Source organism: Poecilia mexicana, unplaced genomic scaffold (genome assembly GCF_051168715.1).
Source record: "Poecilia mexicana isolate PSO_F unplaced genomic scaffold, ASM5116871v1 scaffold_9, whole genome shotgun sequence".
In the NCBI taxonomy this organism is placed as follows: domain Eukaryota; kingdom Metazoa; phylum Chordata; class Actinopteri; order Cyprinodontiformes; family Poeciliidae; genus Poecilia; species Poecilia mexicana.
Window position 1 is genome coordinate 32,964,320 of NW_028263378.1, and position 18,992 is coordinate 32,983,311.

At 37.7% G+C, this 18,992-nt stretch overlaps 1 protein-coding gene across 1 annotated transcript in view; it reads left to right on the forward strand.

Annotated features, from left to right (window-relative positions):
* Positions 1–18,992, forward strand: part of npr3 (natriuretic peptide receptor 3) — a 92,811-nt gene that overhangs the window by 28,853 nt on the left and 44,966 nt on the right. Inside the window, exons 2-3 of the mRNA XM_088009165.1 lie at positions 468–590; positions 4,223–4,398. Coding sequence (XP_087865291.1) covers positions 468–590; positions 4,223–4,398 — 299 coding nt within the window. The remainder of the gene's footprint in view (positions 1–467; positions 591–4,222; positions 4,399–18,992) is intronic.

Genomic DNA, 18,992 nt, shown 5'->3' on the forward strand with positions numbered 1-18,992 from the left:
CTAATTCATTCTTATTCACCTGCACACTGAAAATTTCAGGGAGTGAGGGTGTCTATAACGTGTCTGCATACAACTCAGAAATTATGTAGTTGCACCCTTGCACAGACCAGTAGTCTGGCAATCTTAAGTGTTGTGAGTTTGATTCCAGCTCCCCCAGCAATAATGATGTGCCCTTAGACAAGGCACTAAACCCCAAGTTGCCTGTCGGGTAAGAGTGTTTGAGTGAGTGATCATTATAATTAGACGAGTGGTTCAATTCATGTACTTTCCATTTCATCATCCAGATGTTATATTTGTGAGCTATTCTGCCACATTCTTCACCTAAATAGTACATGTACACAAGTGCTTTGTAAATTTTCCATGATAGTGTTCTTTCAAAACAATGTTTTCTCGTGAACAATGACTATTTGTGTATTGTATTGTTCTTGCAAAATTTTGACTGAAATGTGACTGTGATTTTTCTCCAGTGGTGATCATATGTGCTGGAGCAGACAGGATTCGAGAAATCATGCTTGCAGCACACAAGCAGCAGCTGACCAATGGCAGTTACATGTTTTTTAATGTTGATCTCTTCAATGCCTCTTCTTATGGTGAGTTCACGTCATGTTTCTCATTAAATTAGTTGTTTAAAAAGTCAACAATTAGTATTAATGTTTATGATCTTGCAGGAGGAGAAAAGAGTAGAGTGCACATCTGTACCATGGGATACATTTTGCCTTTTTTCTTAGATCTGCTTCATGTGATCATTTAAAATTACAAATTATATCCAAGAAGTAACATGGACATCACATTTAAAAACTACAACAGTGATATTATGTTATTTCAAACTTTTTTTTATTATTACAAAGTTTGACTATGTAATACATCAGCACCACTTTGTTGACCTGGGTGCACCCTTTAAAATAGTTGGTAAAAGAAAAATCCAGATCAGAGTGAATATTAGGATAATCATCAACAAAATATAAATCCTGCTTATTGTCATGCTACACTATGGAAAAGTGGAAAAGTCTCCATTCCATGAAGGAGAGAAAGAACAACATTGTCACCTTAGAATTTAACAAGTGTTTTCTGTAGAACATCTGCATCTGTTTGAATACAAAATAAAAAGCAGTGAAGGCAGCACACAAGCCCATGAAGATCTTGCACTTGACACAACATCCTCTAGGCCAGGGGTCCCCAAACTTTTTCCTGTGAGGGCCACATAACTTTTCCCTTCTCTGGTGGGGGGCCGGAGTCAGTTTGTAACAGAAAAAGTGTGACGTTTGCAGGAGTGCCTAAATGTAAAAATGTATTGTCTTCCAGAAAGCACAATCAAATAACCCTCTCTGGGTCCTTCACAGAAAAAATCCAGGAAATAACACTATTTATTAAATAAATACCGTATTTTCCAGACTATAAGCCGCACCGGGGAACAAGCCGCAAATATCTCTGCCACTCCAGGTTTTCCACAATGATGCAGCACGCAGCAGAGGGGGGCGGACACCCAACATTTGAGTCATAACAGGTCAATTGAATATCACATTTATTAGGGTTGAAAAAGAAAAGAAAAATTTGCCAAGTTTAGATTTAATTGAACTGATTACGGTAGTTTCCGAACGGTAACTGTAACAGTAAAAGTGCTGGTCCTTCGTGTCTGCTACTAGGGTAACACTTTATTTGAAGGGGGGTGAATCAGACTGTCATGACAGTTTCATAAACATGACATAACACATGCCATGAACATGAATAAACCTTCATGAATATTTATGACTGTTGTCATAAAGCGTCATTCGGTAAATTATGACACTTTTAATACAAAGTTGACATTATTCAAAATGTCTTTGTTATGACAACTTGACATTAACCAAGAAATCATTACTGATATAAATTTGTTATAATTGATTGCACTTTAAAAATTAGGTAACTTTATGTTATTAAAGGTAAAGTTTAAACAGTAATGATTTCTTGGTTAATGTCAAGTTGTCATAACAAAGACATTTTGAATAATGTCAACTTTGTATTAAAAGTGTCATAATTTACCGAATGAAGCTTTATGACAACAGTCATAAATATTCATGAAGGCTTATTCATGTTCATGACAGGTGTTATGTCATGTTTATGACAGTGTCATGACAGTCTTATTCATCCCCCCTTCAAATAAAGTGTTACCGCTACTAGCATGTGCTAAATGAAAATGGGCGACTTCTTCTTCTTCTTCTTCTTTAGATTTCAACGGCAGCTTGCATTCATTATTGTTGCACTACTGCCATCTATTGGATCCTAATATCTATGCCTCAAATTCTCATAATGATCAGTGGCGCAACTACACATTATTCAGTTGTCCCACCTCTCCCCCGAAGGAAGGTTGAAGGAGCATGGAAAACATACGCTCGCTTCATCCCCCCCACCCCCCAAGACGAAGTTACGTGAAGGGTAAAACTCGCTGCTTTACCCCTCTGGTGCTGCGCCCCTATGCGTTGCATGCATGCATGGGCGCTTTCTTCTTTTATTTCCAATGATTCACTTCCTGCTAAAGAGCCCCCTGGTGGTTGAAGAAACATCCACATATAAACCGCAAGGTTCAAAGCTTAGGAAAAAAGTAGCTGCTTAAAGTCTGGAAAATACGGTATATGAAAAAAAGTCTAAATGCTCTCTGGTATTGTTCAGGGGGCCGGACCAAATGCGGGCTGTAGTTTGGGTACCAGTGCTCTAGGCTGAGATGCAAATTGAAACATAGTTGGTGGGACTTTCAAACATTTAAAATATTTTCTAAAGTTTTAATCACAATAGAAATTAAAGTTACCGATTTTAATTTTTTTAGTTTGTTAGATCTACACAGATTCCATCAGGTGCTGGACCCTTCCATATATTTATCATCTTTATCTCAAGAAACAAAACAGTTTTATCGTACCTCTGGTTCACACACCTCTTCAGCGATGTTTGGTTGAAATCTCAGAAGGCTGCATTCACACTGAAGCCAGAAGTGACCCAATTCAGATTTTTTTTTTGGGGGGAGGGGGTTTGCCTTAATGTGACCTGTGTCTGATCTGTTCATGACGGTCTGAACAACACAGGTTGAATTTTTTCAAAGGCAACACAGGCCACTTGGATATCCAATATGTATCTTTTCAAATGTGACCTGTATCTGAACATCCAAGTTGCTTTCATCCAACCTGAACGTCAGTGATACTCGACTAATGTCCCGACTCTACTTTCTGAAACACAAAAGTGGGGAAGAAAAACAACAACCATGGCAGACGATAATGAGGATTAAGTTGTTAATATGCTTTCTCCAATCAGACAACAACTTCAAAATCGGAGGAAGCTATACTCCTCTTATAGCAGGGCTGTTGTAAACGAATATTTTCGTAATCGAGTTATCTATCGATTATATCGATTATTCTTACGATTAATCGGGTAATCGGATAAAAAAAAAAAGCTAAAATAAAACATTGGTAAATCTAACATAACAGCAGTATTGCTATCGCATATCAATATCAGTCCAATTTTTCACATTTGAACTTCCCAAACAATAACTTTTCTGTAGTTTAGAAAATTAACTTGTAACATAATAGCTCACTTTCTAAGTTAACCTGAAGAAAAGTTATACAAAAATCTGAAATTATATTCAATGTAGTAATAATAAAGAGGCAGGCTCATAAATCGCCTATTTGTGACTAGGTTATTATAAAGAAAAAATCTCTATACTCCAGCTTTCTGTTTATGTATTCATCTTCAGTCAGTTTAATTGATGAACTCTAATTTTGCCCAGCCATTTATAACGTTTGTGTTCATGTTAGCTACTGGATTTGACACGGTCTGCATTCGTCACACACATCTACCAAGTATATAATGTCACGATTCTCTTCACCACCCATCAGTTGCGACCGGGATGATATGAAATTTATTTTCCGGTATTTTCAGTAAAGCTAGGCATCTAATGCACAGCCGCCCGCAGTATTCAGTCGATCCGCTCACCTTTTTATCGCCGTTCTCATCCCCGCTGTTCACTCTGAACCAGGAGCTCCGGTAGGAGAAGTCCTCCAAGCATTTTAAGGATGGTTATTGGTCCTGCGAAAAACGACAAAAACCCGGACATTATCATTAATCAGTAAAATTAGATAATTTTGCAAATTATCTAATAATTTTGCAAAAGGGCGAGTTTTCAATTGAAAATTATGTTTATATTGTAGTTACGTAATTTTCAATTAAAATGTGATTAATTAAACATTAAACATTCCAGGCAATGGCTCTTGGAAGAGAGAGGATGAGTTTGACGACGATGCCAGGCAAGCCTATGCCTCCCTAAACACAGTGACTCTACTCAGAACAGTCAAGCCAGAGTATGAGAACTTCTCCATGGAGATGAAAAGATCCATAGAGGGACTTGGCCTTTATGACTGCAATGACTGTGGAAATGTATGTATCTCCGTCTGTTCCAAATAAAACAAATGTTCACATTCTTTTATATACAACTGATCCTCATGTCATGACAAAATTTGTAAAAATGTCTTTTATTTTAATGATGATTATCCCTTGTCCTCAGTTTGGGCAATTGGATTTCTACTACTTGAGATAATAATTTAGAAATTGATTATTGGGATTCATCTTCCTGATATACTCCAAGATCTTTGCTTTTTTAATCTTGCATGGTGGCTCACTAGTCCTTGGTATGTATTCAATAGCATGCTAAGGGTGATGAAATGAGGTAGAAGGGCGAGCAGTAAAAAGGACAGTCAGGAAAGTTGAACTTTAAAAAAAAGGTTTCTTTTATTTAACCCTATTATACAACTTGTGTGATTGAACAGGGCTCCATCTGTGTGGCTGTAACTGCAGCCATCACATAGAGAGATTCCTTTTCTTAACATCATTGGCATCTTTCTACTCATTTGTTCAAGCTATTGTAATTCCATGTCATCTTTATGACTGGTAGCACAGATGTATTGATAATTTTGACTTTGTTTTTACAATTTAGTTTGCTCTTTTTCTCTGTGGGTACTTGGTTCTAGCATATGTCCTTGAACACTATTCAAAGTTACTGTTCATTTGTGGGATTCAAAGATATTTTAACCAGTGTCTATAGCCACCCCTTGTAATGACTTAAGTCCAAAGGTTCCAACCTATGCAAAGCAATGACCAAAAGTGTCACCTTGTTATATACCACACTTGATGGTGATTTGCGCAATTAGCTTTGAATTAAACTTCAAGCCCCCAAGTCCTGGAATAGTGACCTATGATTCCTGGGAACGTGAAGGGTCCGCTGCAGGCACTACCTTCTGCTCTGGTAGGAATCTCTCCCTACTTTCCAGGGCTCACTCACCAGGTGGGAACTCACCAGCCCTCTCAGACTGGGTCATCAGGAGTTTGGTTCATGGTTTCATTGATCATGTACTTATTATGTTATTTACACTGAAATTTGGATGACCTTGAGGTATTATGGGGTAATAAACATTGAAGCTATAATAATAATAATAATAATAATAATAGATTTTATTTACCCTAGTGAAAAATATATATACTTTAATATATTTCAAATATACTTACATTTGTAAGTTTAAGTACACTAAGTATTAAGTGTTCTATAAATATATACAAAGTATACTAAAAAGTATGCTTGTACCAATTTTGACATTATAACTTTAAACACACTTAAATATAATTGTATCAAAATGCACTTTTAAGAAACACATTAAATAAAAGTATACTTTAAGGGAACAAAATATGTATTTGCTCAAGGGAAACAATATGGTTTTAAAAAATTGTGTGTATATTTTAAAATAAATGCTCAAAATATATTAAATTAATATTAAATTACATCCGATTGTATACTAAATGATACCTTTTTAGGTGCCTTAATGATCTTTTACTATTTTTGTTAAAATGTCGAAGAATAAAAAAAATATAATCCTTATAGTGGAACTTGATGTAATGTTCTTTAACAAAGTAAATAATGTGTTCATGCCTCAAAATATTAAACATTGACAATTTAGTGACAGAGTTTCTACAACAAAAACAATACTTGTAACATTAAATGTAGCAGGTATCTTCAGCTTTACATCTCTTCGAATATGATCTGTTGTTTTCAGTTTTTTAAAACATGGAAGATGTCTTTACCCAATTCATTTTCAAATGTATGATGTAACGGCATTGTTATGTAACAGATGTATAAGTGAACAGCATTAGCTCCAGTTCACACTCCAGACCAGATGGTGGCAGTAATGCACACTTTCAGGTTTTTTGAAAAGCACCATAAAAAGAAGAAAAGCCATGAAGCCAGTGAAGGTAACAGATGCTGTCCAAATTCACCATTTTTACTCACATAATGTTGCCTCAAAATTAGAGAGGACCTTGATAATAGTTAGTAGTTTTGGTAAATTTAAGCTGGTGACATCCTAGTCTGAGTTAGACGACAACACAACTGGACAAGAACTGGATGGAAATGAAATGTGGGTCCTGGAAGGAGCCCGAAGGAATGAAGGCTGCTTACGTGTTGCTAACTGGTGGTAAGTTTGCTTAAAAATGCTAATTATCTTCATTTAATTATAAAAAGTACGTATAAAAAGTATAAAAAAGTATTACGTATAAAAGCATATATAAACAAACTTCCGTTGGTTTCAGAAATATTTTATCAGTTTTATTGTGATTTTTATTATTACTATAACAATCATTCAACTTCATGCTATAACTGCATGGAGGCTCTGTTTGTTGCGACTTAATATAGTTTTCTTCATAAACTGGTTTTAATTAAGCTAAGTATGCCAAAGACACTTTGATATTGTGAGGCTGTTGTTATAACTAATTCATCATTGTTTTTATCTTCAACATATTTTTGCAGTCCAAGCAAATGAAGATGAAAGAGGAAGCCAGGGATCAGGAATTAGAAAACCTAAAGACTTTCCTGTCTCAGAAGAGGCTCTGGCTCCACCAGAACAACAACCTGTTCTGAGGATGAACCTCCACATCGTCTTCATGGTGGAAGGCTATTTTTATATATATACATACATACACACACATATATATATATATATATACACACACACACAGCAAAAACTGGTGTGTAACCAACACTAAGTTCTTAATAAACATGATTTGATTTTAAAATAATTGGACAGAATTTATTATCCTTGTTGATCTAACATTTTTCTTTCATACATGTTTATTGTTAGTTTTCAGGGCCCAGTGATGGACTGGTGACCTTTCCAGGGTGAACCCCGCCTCTCATCTGATGACTACTGGAGATGGGCACCACCAGCCGCCCTCACCACCCTGCAAGGATCAGTGTGTTCAGATCATGGATGGAAAGATTTTAAGGTAGTTTGTCTCCCTTAGGTCCACATTTAAAACGACTTCATAGTTGATCCCAACATCAACTGATTTTATGATACTGCTGACTATTTATCTACTTTTAACTTATACAGGCAAAGAAGACACCCAGAAATGATTTTTCACCTCAGGCATCTGGTCCCAATCATCATCAGTTCTGATGATGTCACATACATAGCGAGTCCACAACATCTTAAAATTGTAAGTCATACTTTTTTCTTTGCCGTTTTTCTGTACTCTTTAAAATACAAATGCTTTCTCTGTTTAATTGCTTTATTGTACTTTTCGTAGGTTTCTGTAAAGTGCAGTGGTGCAGTGAATGGGAATGTTCTGTCACTGATCCTCACTGTTCTTAGGAAAGAGAAATGTCAGTTTGTCTGCAGTAATATTGGAATACCATGGCATTAAATTGAAACAATACTCTCTCCTTGGTGAAATATTTTTCACATTTCCTCTAAAGTGTACCAATTGTTTTATTGTGCTGATTTTCTTAAGCACGTTGTCTGTACATTTTTAATATATTGACAATTTGTACAATTTTGTGATGGTATATTGGCAATGTGCTCTTGAAAAATGTGAATATATTGAATACACAATGTAATTTGTTTAACTTGGAAAGTGTGTTGTAATTGATCCTTCTGTGTTCTGGTAGCCTAATATACTGTACTGTAGTGTGTATGAAGCATGTAATGTACAAAGTGGCAAAGCAGAATAATGAAAGACATTAAGTAACTAAAAAGTGTACTTCATTAGCAATTATAATACAAAAGTATAATTGTAGAATACTGTGATCACACTACTAATATATGAAATATGTAATACTCATACTTAAATTCTAAATATATTTTAAATGTAATTCAATCACAAAAATAGTACACTCAAAATATACTAATCAAGCATCTTTATAATACATTAAAAAAACAATATACTTAAAGTATACTAAGTGTAGCAGCTCCCCAGCACGTGAATTAATTTTTGCGCAGTCTCGACGGGTGATTTTCATGGTTTGTTTATTTTCTTTGATGTGGATCATCAAACAGTCACCACACCCATCTCAGTCACCATAGTCACCGTGAAAACTAAACGGATACAAATATTAGAATATAAACATAAACTTACAACACAAACAACAAAATAAAACGTACCTCGCTGCTTTCACCGGGGAACGCTAAACGTTAACAGTGCCAAGCACATCCGACAGTTTGTTGAAGTTATTCATTGATACAGTGATTTCCCAGCTTTTATAGGGCCTGCCCTCATTTGGCTACGGCAGCCCGCGAGGTACAAAAAAAAAAAACAACAAAAAAAACTTAAAGTGCAAATACAATTAAACAAAACATAAACCACCAACAGTGGTAATCAAAACAGACAAATATCATTAAACAACCTGCAACATCCTTTAAATAATTTACAATAAATAATCTACAAATTTGAATAATTTAGATAACTTAATTTAAATAGTTCACTATCAATTACACTCCCACCAATAATGCATGAACTATTACCAGAAAAATCATGCATTATTTTAAAGTTTCTCTTAAAACCATACAGATTGTTTAAAACATACTTGTCTGTGTACATTCAGTTTACAAGTCACTTTCCAATAACACCACCAATTTTTGCACCGGTCTTTCTATCACTGAACTCTGAGATAATATCCCTTCCTGATCTTTGTTCTCCTGTTCTTAACTTCACTCTTCTAACCAAGCCATCACTATCAACCATCGTTTCCACAACACGACCCAACTGCCACCTATTTCTTGGGAGAAAATCTTCTTTGACAATTACAACATCATTTACCTTTACATTATGCCGAATTACATGCCACTTTTGTCTAATGGAAATATTCTGGAGGTATTCTCTCTTCCATCGACTCCAAAACTGTTCAACCAGAAACTGTACACGGCGCCAACGTTTTGAGGAATAAATATCTTCCCTCACAAATGTTCCTGCAGGAGGCAAGGCAGACGCAGATTTCATTTGAAGCAAATGGTTGGGCGTTAAAGGTTCAAGAGAACCAGGGTCATTTATTCCCTTTAATGTTAAAGGACGACTATTAATTATAGCCATGGCTTCATAAAAGAAAGTTCTTAATGAAGCGTCATCAAGTTTTCCTAAGTTTTGAGAGAATATAAAGACTAACACATTTCTGATGGTGCGTATCTGACGCTCCCAAACACCACCAGCATGACTTGCTGATGGAGCATTAAAAATGAACTCACATTGGTTCTCTGCTAGGAAAGACTCCAGATATTTAGGATCATACTGTTTTAGCTCATTTTGGGCTCCTACAAAATTTCTTCCTTGATCGCAATATATCTGGCGAACAGCTCCCCTCAAACTAATGAAGCAACGCAGGCCATTAATAAAGGAATCTGTGGACAAATCATCCAACATTTCAATGTGAACAGCTCTCGAATAGAGGCAGGTGAACACCAACCCATACCTCTTATATTCCTTACGATTTCTTTTAACAACAAAAGGACCAAAACAGTCCATTCCACAATAAGTAAATGGTGCAGATGCCTCCAAGCGTTGCTTTGGAAGTTCAGCCATTTGCTGTTCTTCCTCAGGTCGTCTGAGCTTCCTGCATTGCACACATTTATGAATCATCTGAGCCACCAACCTGCTGCAGCCAATAATCCAAAACCCATTTGTCCTGATCTGCATTTGAGTTTCACCTCTACCTTGATGACATACCTGAGTGTGACAGTAGGACAAAATAAGATGAGTGACATGACTGTGTTTTGGCAAAATCAATGGATATTTAAAATCTTCACCAAGCGATGAATGTTTTAATCGTCCACCAACCCGCAACAGACCATCTTCCACGAATGGATTTAAATGGAACAGAGGACTGGAACGTGGAAGGATGTCTCCTCCTTTTAACATCTTCATCTCTGAGCCAAAGGCCTGTTTTTGTACAAGTTTCACCACTGATTTAACAGCGTCCTCACGTTCTTTAACACTCACCACATTTGAATAACATTCGTTTCTGTGTCCAAGTCTTTTGATTCTGGCCACTACTTTAATCAGTGTTGACCAGGATGAAAATCTAGTGAAACGTTCCAGAAAATCTTCAGTCTCATGTGTTGTTGTTACAAATGTCTGGACAGTTTTAACCTCTGGGTCACCAACTAACAGATCGGGGCAAGATTTAAGTTCCCTTTTTATCTCCCCTTTCCACAAAAATTCAGGACCTGTTAGCCATTTAGTGGTTAAAATCTCAGAGGCACACAGCCCTCTTGACGCATGATCTGCTGGATTTTCAGTGGTGTCAACATGATTCCATTGATTTGGATTTGTGTTCTCTGATTATCTGGACCCGATTTGCCACAAATACATGAAACCGTCGTGCTTCATTATTAATATATGACAACACTACTTGTGAATCTGTCCAAAAAAACTCTGCGTCTATTTTCATATCAAGTTCTGATTTTAACAGCACACTCAACCTTGCAGCACCACTGCAGCTGAAAGCTCGAGACGAGGAATAGTTGTAATCTTCAAAGGAGCTACTCTGGCTTTAGCCATGATCAACACACAATGGATTTCTCCTTTGTCATTCTCCAACCTGAGGTAGGAGCATGCACCGTATGCTAGGTTGCTAGCGTCTGAGAAATGATGTAGTTCTGTTTTAACAATGTTTCCAAATCCTTGTGGATGATAACATCTTTGTATCATTAATCTCTCGACATCCTGAAGGCTGAACTTCCACTTCTCCCACCGTACATGCAAGTCCTCAGGCAGAGAGTCATCCCACCCAATACTTCTGCGGCACAGATCTTGTAAAATGCATTTTCCATTCATAATGAATGGTGAAAGAAATCCTAATGGATCATACAGAGAGGCTATTACTGATAAAATACCGCGGCGTGTATCAGGTTTGTCCCTCAGATCGATGTGAAAACCCAAGCAGTCAGTTTTGACATGCCATCGCATACCTAAGGTATGTTCAGTAAGCGCCAAGTCAGGTTTGAAATCAGCAGAAACCACACTGGTGGCTCTCTCAGATGGATTCACACGCCTTAGGACTTCAGATCTGTTGGAATTAAATTTGTGGAGTCTCAAACCACCTTCTTTGCACAGTTTCTGTGAATCAGTTATTAGTTTGGTGGCATCATTAGCTGTAGGGACACTTATTAACCCATCATCAACATAAAAATTATTCTCCACAAATGCTGCTGCAGCTGGGAACTTTGATTTCTGCTGTTGTGCCAAATATTTCAAGCCAAAATTAGCACAACTGGAGAGGAGGCAGCACCAAAAAGGTGAACCTTCATTTGATACTCTTTAGGCTCGCTCTCCAAATCTCCTTGCTCCCACCATAGGAACCTGAGGTAACAACGATGCTCTGATTAAACAAAACTGGTGAAACATCCTTTCGATGTCACAAATAATAGCAACAGCTTCTTTTCTGAAGCGCAGCAGGATTCCAATTAAAGAGTTTATCAGATCTGGACCAGTTAAAGTATCATTCAAAGAGATACCGCGAAATTTAGCGGAGCAGTCAAACACCACTCTTAACTTATCTGGTTTCTTTGAATGGTACATCCAATGATGAGGCAAGTACCACACACAATCATTGGCGTTTGCCTCAGGAGCTAGTTCAGCATCACCACAGCTAATGATCGACTCCATAAATGTTTTGTAATGTTTGTAGAACTGATCATTTCTCTTCAACCTTCTATTCAGATGTTGTAGACGAACCAAAGCCAGCTTCTTATTATTTGGCAACATAGGAAGGCAGGGTGTTTTAAATGGAATGAGCATCTCCAAATGGACATCATCTTTCTGTGTAATATTTTCACTCAGAAGTTGTATAAACCGAATGTCATCTTGAGAAACACATTTACCTTCTAAGCCCTTTTCATTGAAATCCAACTCCAGAGCTTTTAAAACATCAGAAGTTAATGGAGCTGGCATTTCTTTCACCATCACTCTGTGTACAAATCTTTGGTTACCTTGCCGATCTAAATGTGGATTAGCTGCCCCAATAATACTTCAACCAAGAGCAGTTTTCTGAGCAAAAGGTTCATTTTCCCCTCCAACAACAACTTCCAAGGGAGCCAAAGCAGAAGGACAGTCAAAACCAATGAGTAAACCTACTTCACAGTCTTGTAAAGCAGGCATTTTGCCAGCCAGATGTTTAAGGTGAGGCCACTGTAATGCTGTACTTCTACTTGGAATGCAAGATGCATCAACAGGAATGAAATCACGTGTGTATGCTTGCAGCAACAATATGTAATTATCAGAGAAAAAACTCCGAACCTGCAAATCAGACACAATTTGACTTGCAACAGGTGTATCAACAGAAACCATGGTACTAAGTTTTAACTGTACTGGTTTTGTTTCAACGGTCAGGCCTTTCACAAGATCTTCTAAGACAAAGGAAGAGTCACTCTGAGTATCAAGGAGTGCATAAGTAAGTATTTCCTTCCCAGGATCCTTGACTGAAGACAAAAAAACTGGAACAATACTTTATGTCGCAGAAATGTTTCGGGTGAGTGCATGAGACAAAACACTGCGAGAAACCTGAGGCGTTTCTTCTGGAGAGATGGAACACTGCTGAGCAGCATCCTGAAATCTCACCCTTTCCTGGTGCAAACAAGTAGGATGATACCGTCTACACTCTCCACAAACATGGCGCGTTTTACAATCTTTCAATAAATGTCCCTTTCTCAAGCATCCAAAACAAAGATGGTTCTGATGTATAAATGACCTTTTGTCTTCCATTGATTTAGCTGCAAATTTAGGACATTTAGCAACACTTTGTGACATGTCTGTACAAACCAAACAAGGCAGTTTAGATTTCAGAACATGAACAGTTTCTTGTTTCTTGAACTCCGTACTAGTACTAAGAGCCTTTGCTTTTCTGGAAGGATCATTTAAAGAAGTTCCAGACTAACAAAAATGGAGAAGCAATAGGATTACATGCTATACGTGCTTCCTTTTGTATGAATCTAGAAAAACATTCAAAAGATGGATATTCCCCACATGCATCAAGTACTTCAACAACAACTCTACTCCATTTACGTACAACCCAGTCTGGTAACTTCTTCAACATCTTATGATTTTCTTCACAGTCATTTAAGATGGACAGTCCTTTTACTTGAGGAATGGCCTCTTCACAACTTTTCAGAAAGTCTGCGAAATTTCTGAGAGACAAGGGATCATTTGGTGCAATCTTTGGCCAAGACTTAAGTTTATCCCTAAACGCTTTCTGAATTACAAATGGGTTTCCATACCTTTCCTGAAGAACTGACCAAGCACCTTCATATGCATCCTCAGAGCTTCTGTAAAAGAAACCTTCTACAGCCTTTCGGGCTTCTCCAGAGAGATAACTTTTCAGATACAACATTTTTTCCCCAACAGAGATGGATTTTGAATCAATTAAAGTTATAAATGATATCTTAAAGTCCACAAATTTCAAAGGGTCGCCTGAGAATATGGCAGGTACCGGAACAGGGAGGCGACTTAAACCCAACGAGCTCGTTAAGGCTTCAGCCAAGTTTACTGCAGGAACCTCAGAGCAAACCTGAGGTGGTAGAATTGATGCAGCCCTTGCAGTTGACTTTCTTGAGCATTTTAAAGGTTGCACTGATTTAACTTCAGGATTAGAATCAAGATTTTCCCGCTCAACACCATCCTCAAGTCTGCTATAAACCTCAACCCGAGCTGCAGAACCTCCTTCTGCTTCATTTCTGCCATAATCTGGGATTCATGACATTTCCACTCACATTCAAGTTTACTGACTTTAGCATATTGAGCTTCAATCTCCAACATGGATCTAACTTTAACCTCGTTGGCCGCAAGATCGGCTTCTGCAATTACCCGCTCTTGAGAAACTTTAGAGCTGGTCGTTGATGAACCACATGTACATGAAGAACTTTCAGTAGAGGCTTCTCCAAACACAGACTGATATTCATCTCTATTTAAGATTTCTCGCACCCTTTTCTTTTCAACTTCTTGATTAAATTTCTCTTCAACAATACTCCCTTCCAAACGCTTACATACAAGATCATAAATCTCATTTGTTAATATAGTACAGGCATCTAGTTTCTGCACAATATCTGGAGTATTTAAAGAATTACGTTGAAGGAACTCACAATATCTGCCTCACTTTATCAAGGCTGTTTTGAACTTGCTGATTTATTTCATTCAGATTCTCCTGAGAGCAGAAACCTTTTAATTTCTTCCTAGCTTCTCTGGCAATTTGTTCCCAGGATACATAAGATTTAAGAAATGCTTTTGTCCGTTTTGCAGATTCTGCCTCTCTGTACTGCTCTCCTTTTTCGGTTAACTTTCTTGTTCGAGGACCTGAAACTAACTCTTGTCCCTTTGGCTTTACTTCAGTACACAAATCTTCAGCAGAAAGTCCTTTTTCACTTGGCAGTGACATCTTAACTCTTTACAATGAAATTAAACCCACATTCAAAATACTTGCAGAACACACCATTCCATTTTATTTAATTTTTTTTTTCTCTTTTTGGTCCCGTTTACCTTTTAATTCGGCGTAATTTCATAAACGCCAATAACAGTCAGGTGACCTCATCTCCAAGTCGTTTCCGTATTGTTTGATCAGTCAATTTCTCACCGAGCCAGCGATCATCATCTGTCGGAATCAGTTTCTCATGCAAACTTGGATCCACCGCGAAGACAGCTCCTCATGGTAGCGTTGACTCCGAAGCGGCGTCAAACTTCTAGTCCATGGGCCAGACCATTTTTTTGTCCATTTCAGGGTGGCAAAGTCTATCAATATTTTTTGAAAAGATACATGTCTCTAGTTAATATTTTGGTATGATAGCCCTTCCAAAATGGTAGCTGAGTCATAGTTATCATCTCATGAAGTAAACAACCCCTTTGGAAAAATTCTGTATTTTGGGACTGCTGTATCTCTGGTTTAGGGTCATGGTATGGGCATTTACCAAACTAGATACACTTCTTTCATCCCAGCGGTATCCAGGGACATCAGGGACACAAGAGTTAATTACTAAAATACTCAACAGACTCTAAGGAATCAGAAAATGTATGATATGCCTACACTGTCTGTCTATGGGAGGCGATTATGAGCTGTAATTTGAAGGTACAGACTTGGGCTATAACCTTAACTGGTGTATATGTTGGGGGTTTAGTGGGGGTTTGTTTAGCGTGTCACTCATGTCTAGTTTGTTAGTTATAAAAAAGTTAATCAGTAATAGTAGAAATGTACACTTACATAGACTTTAGGATGCTGTATTGGCCTATTTATCAGATTTTGTGAGTTTTTCCATCATGGGCTACACAATAGTAGTCCAGGATGGCCACATAGAGACATAGCAGAATGAGAGAGGAGACCACCCTCATTAAATGACAAATTCTGAGGTAAAATAAAAAAAAAATGATTATTTTCAGATGCTTAGGCTACTATTGACAGCATAATTCAGATTATTATATTACATTTCTGCCAACAGATGATAACCTTAGGCATATCGGTACCATCTACATTATGCTTGCTGAGAATGTTGATGTCAATCAGGCCCACAAATGAGTTGGTTAAAAAATAAAATCAGTAAGATGTAACCATTTAGATTCAGCATGTAACTTTTATTTAAAAATCTATGTATTTATTAAAACTATTACTATGTTGTCCTGAGACCCTCCTCCTGGCTCTGCTTGGTTGTTTCAATTTAGCACTGCGAGAAGGCAGACGGGCTTGATTTTTCTTCACAGATTATTTGTCTCAGCATACTGTGACAACATGGTAACAGTTTCAACAAATATACAACAGAATTTTTTCCCTAAAATGTACATTCTGCAGCATTGAACTGCCTTTGTTTGGATGCTGTTCCTACCCTCTGATAGCTACACAATTTAGCTAAATAGTCTTACTCTGTACTTTCAATTTCTACTTATCTGGAGCAAAGTTTAGTGCTGGTTTACAGTTACAGACCTGGAAATATTATTGACTTTTTGTATTTATTTCTTCAGATGACACATAGCTATTAACAGTAAATTAGAATGTTCACCATCTGAGTATCATTAATCCATTTGGAAATAATCCAGTGTGTGTGTGTGAATAAGGATACTAAGACACCTGCAGGAACCAAAGGTTTCATTTTAAAAGCCAGAGCCGCTACCAGATACTATCTCACCTCAGAAAACAGACTTCAGTATCTAAGGTAACTTAAGGTGCTTTTCTACTGGCAAGTCACGCACTAACCAGTTAGTGCATAGTTCAGTTCTACCCTTGGTAGTGAGTTTTTCCATTACCCGCTCTGTTCCTCACTATTGTGGGAGGGCCTTTAGCACAGCAACTGGTCAATTCTCTGCAGAGGTTTGAAGTGACACTCAGCCATGGAGAACCTCAAGGTTATGGTTCAGATGGACTCAAAGATATTTCATTTTGTTTTATAGAAATTCATTGCTGGCCCAAAGATAATGATAAAGGCTTCAATCAGCTGATTATTTTGTGGTATATGAAATCGCTTTGGTCACTACCCTGATCGGTCCAGCTGTACTACACTTGAAGTAGATATGGAAATCTGAGAACAGCCAGCCAGAGCCGCACTGGATCTGCTAAAGGAAAATGAATCTGGCCGAGGTGGACTGAGGCCAAACCAGTTAGAGGTAGGCTGGTAGAAAAGCACCTTTAGGAACATGACAGACAAAGAGCCCACAGAAAGTGTGAGACATTATGGCCTACAGAAGCCTGGGATAGAGATGGACAGATATGCCTTTGTAGAACTTATGGAGAAAAGCTGGGTAAACGCTCTAAGTCAGCCTCAGTCAGACACAGTCGGTCTTTTCACCAGATTCATTGTATCACTAAACAGTCAGTGATTTGCTGTAAGCTCATCATGCTGGAGAGGAAGCTTATATAAAGTTCAGAACAGGTAATTTAGAAAAATACTTACCAACAACCACATTCGTTGACACAATAAAAACATTCCTAAGCTTCAAAAATACTGGGCTCACTCTTTTACACCACTGTTTTTTGCTATCTAACAAAAGGAAAGAAAACAGATTGAAATATTTTTGAGTGCATCATAATAGCTTAACAAAGAAGAGACCTTCAGATTTAAAAAGTCTTTGGTCATCCACTAGATCAATGGCCTTTTCTCATGTTCATAATAACTCTAGCAAGTTTCCTCTTGCAAGACAGTTGGAAGAATCAGTTGATGTTGAATAATAGTCTCAATGGATCATTGGTGAAATGAAAGTTGTTCAAAAACTAAAAGGTGATGGCAAGACTTATTATAATAAGCATACTGATATTACTTTATACCTACGTAAGGATGCTGGATGTGGATTATAGCTCAGCTTTTAACTCCAACTCCTGACAAGTTGGTGGAGAGGCTAGAGTCCCTGGTACTAGGAGAAGGACTGTGCTGGTGGATCAGGGATTTTTAAACCAACAGACCCCAGCATGTCCAGATCAACTCCCTTACCTTCTCCGCGGTCACACTCAGCACAGGTATGCCCCAAGGCTGTGTCCTCAGCCCCATCCTTTACTTCCAATTTATCCATGACTGCAAAGCCACCCAGAATAATATTGTCTTGTTCAAAAATGCGGATGACATACAGAAGATGTTCAAAGGCTAGTAACATGGTAAACCAATGGTGAAGGGAGAATTCCCTTACCTTGAATACCAAGAAGACAAAGGAAATAACCCTCAACTTCAGGACAAAGAGGACAATCCAGGGCTGAGCATAGATGGTGAGCAAGTAGAAAGGGTCAGTAGTTTCAAATTTCTGGGAGTCTACATCTCAAAGGATTTCAACTGGACCTTTAAAACCAAATACCTCTTTAAAAAAAGCCCAGAAGAGCCTCATTTTTTCTGAGAACCCTCAGGCAGTGTCGTCTGTCCAAGAAGCTGATGACCAGATTCTGTCACTGACTTACTGCTGTACAGTGTAGGTACAGCAGTACCTACACTATGTACAGCAGCAGACAAAGGCACCGCTCTACTCCAGTTTTCCTGGGACATTAAGTTGCTTCTCCACCATTTGCATATTTAGAAGCATGAGCATTAGGTTGATTGACAGCGCTAAAAGAACAACCAGTCAAAAACACCCAGTCAGGAGGAGGGTCTTAGCACTGTCAATCAACCTCATGTTTATGCTTCTAAATATGCTAATGGTGGAGAAGCAACTTAATGTTCCAGGAAAACCAGGGTAGAGCAGCACCTATATGAGGATGACTGACAGCGCTAAGACCCTCTTTCCGCTCTGATTGGTTGTGTCTGACAGAGCAGAATATTTGTTCAGGTGACAGCAGGTCCAGAGGGAGAAGGCAGAGGAGCTAATTCTTTACACAGATTATCCATCTTATATTCTCAGGACATAGTGATCATTTCAATTAAGTAAAAAATATATATTTTTTTAATAAACGTTACATAGTGCAGCTTTATGTAGAGAGCAGGAGACAGTCATGCTGAAGATCCTAAGGGAGTTTTTATATATTAAAAACTGAACTGACTGGACATACAAATTCATTGACTTAAAGTTATATACATTTACATATTTTTCCTTTTAAATATTTATTTTTATTTGACTATACACTTTTATACTTTAAGCAATTTTTCACTTTTTTATTGGCAATTCTGTTACTCAAGGCAATAAATTTTAATGTCAGCATATGATGACAATAAAGTTCTTTGTCTTTCTGTCTGACTATGGTCTGCCTATCTATAAAGCCAGCTAGTTGG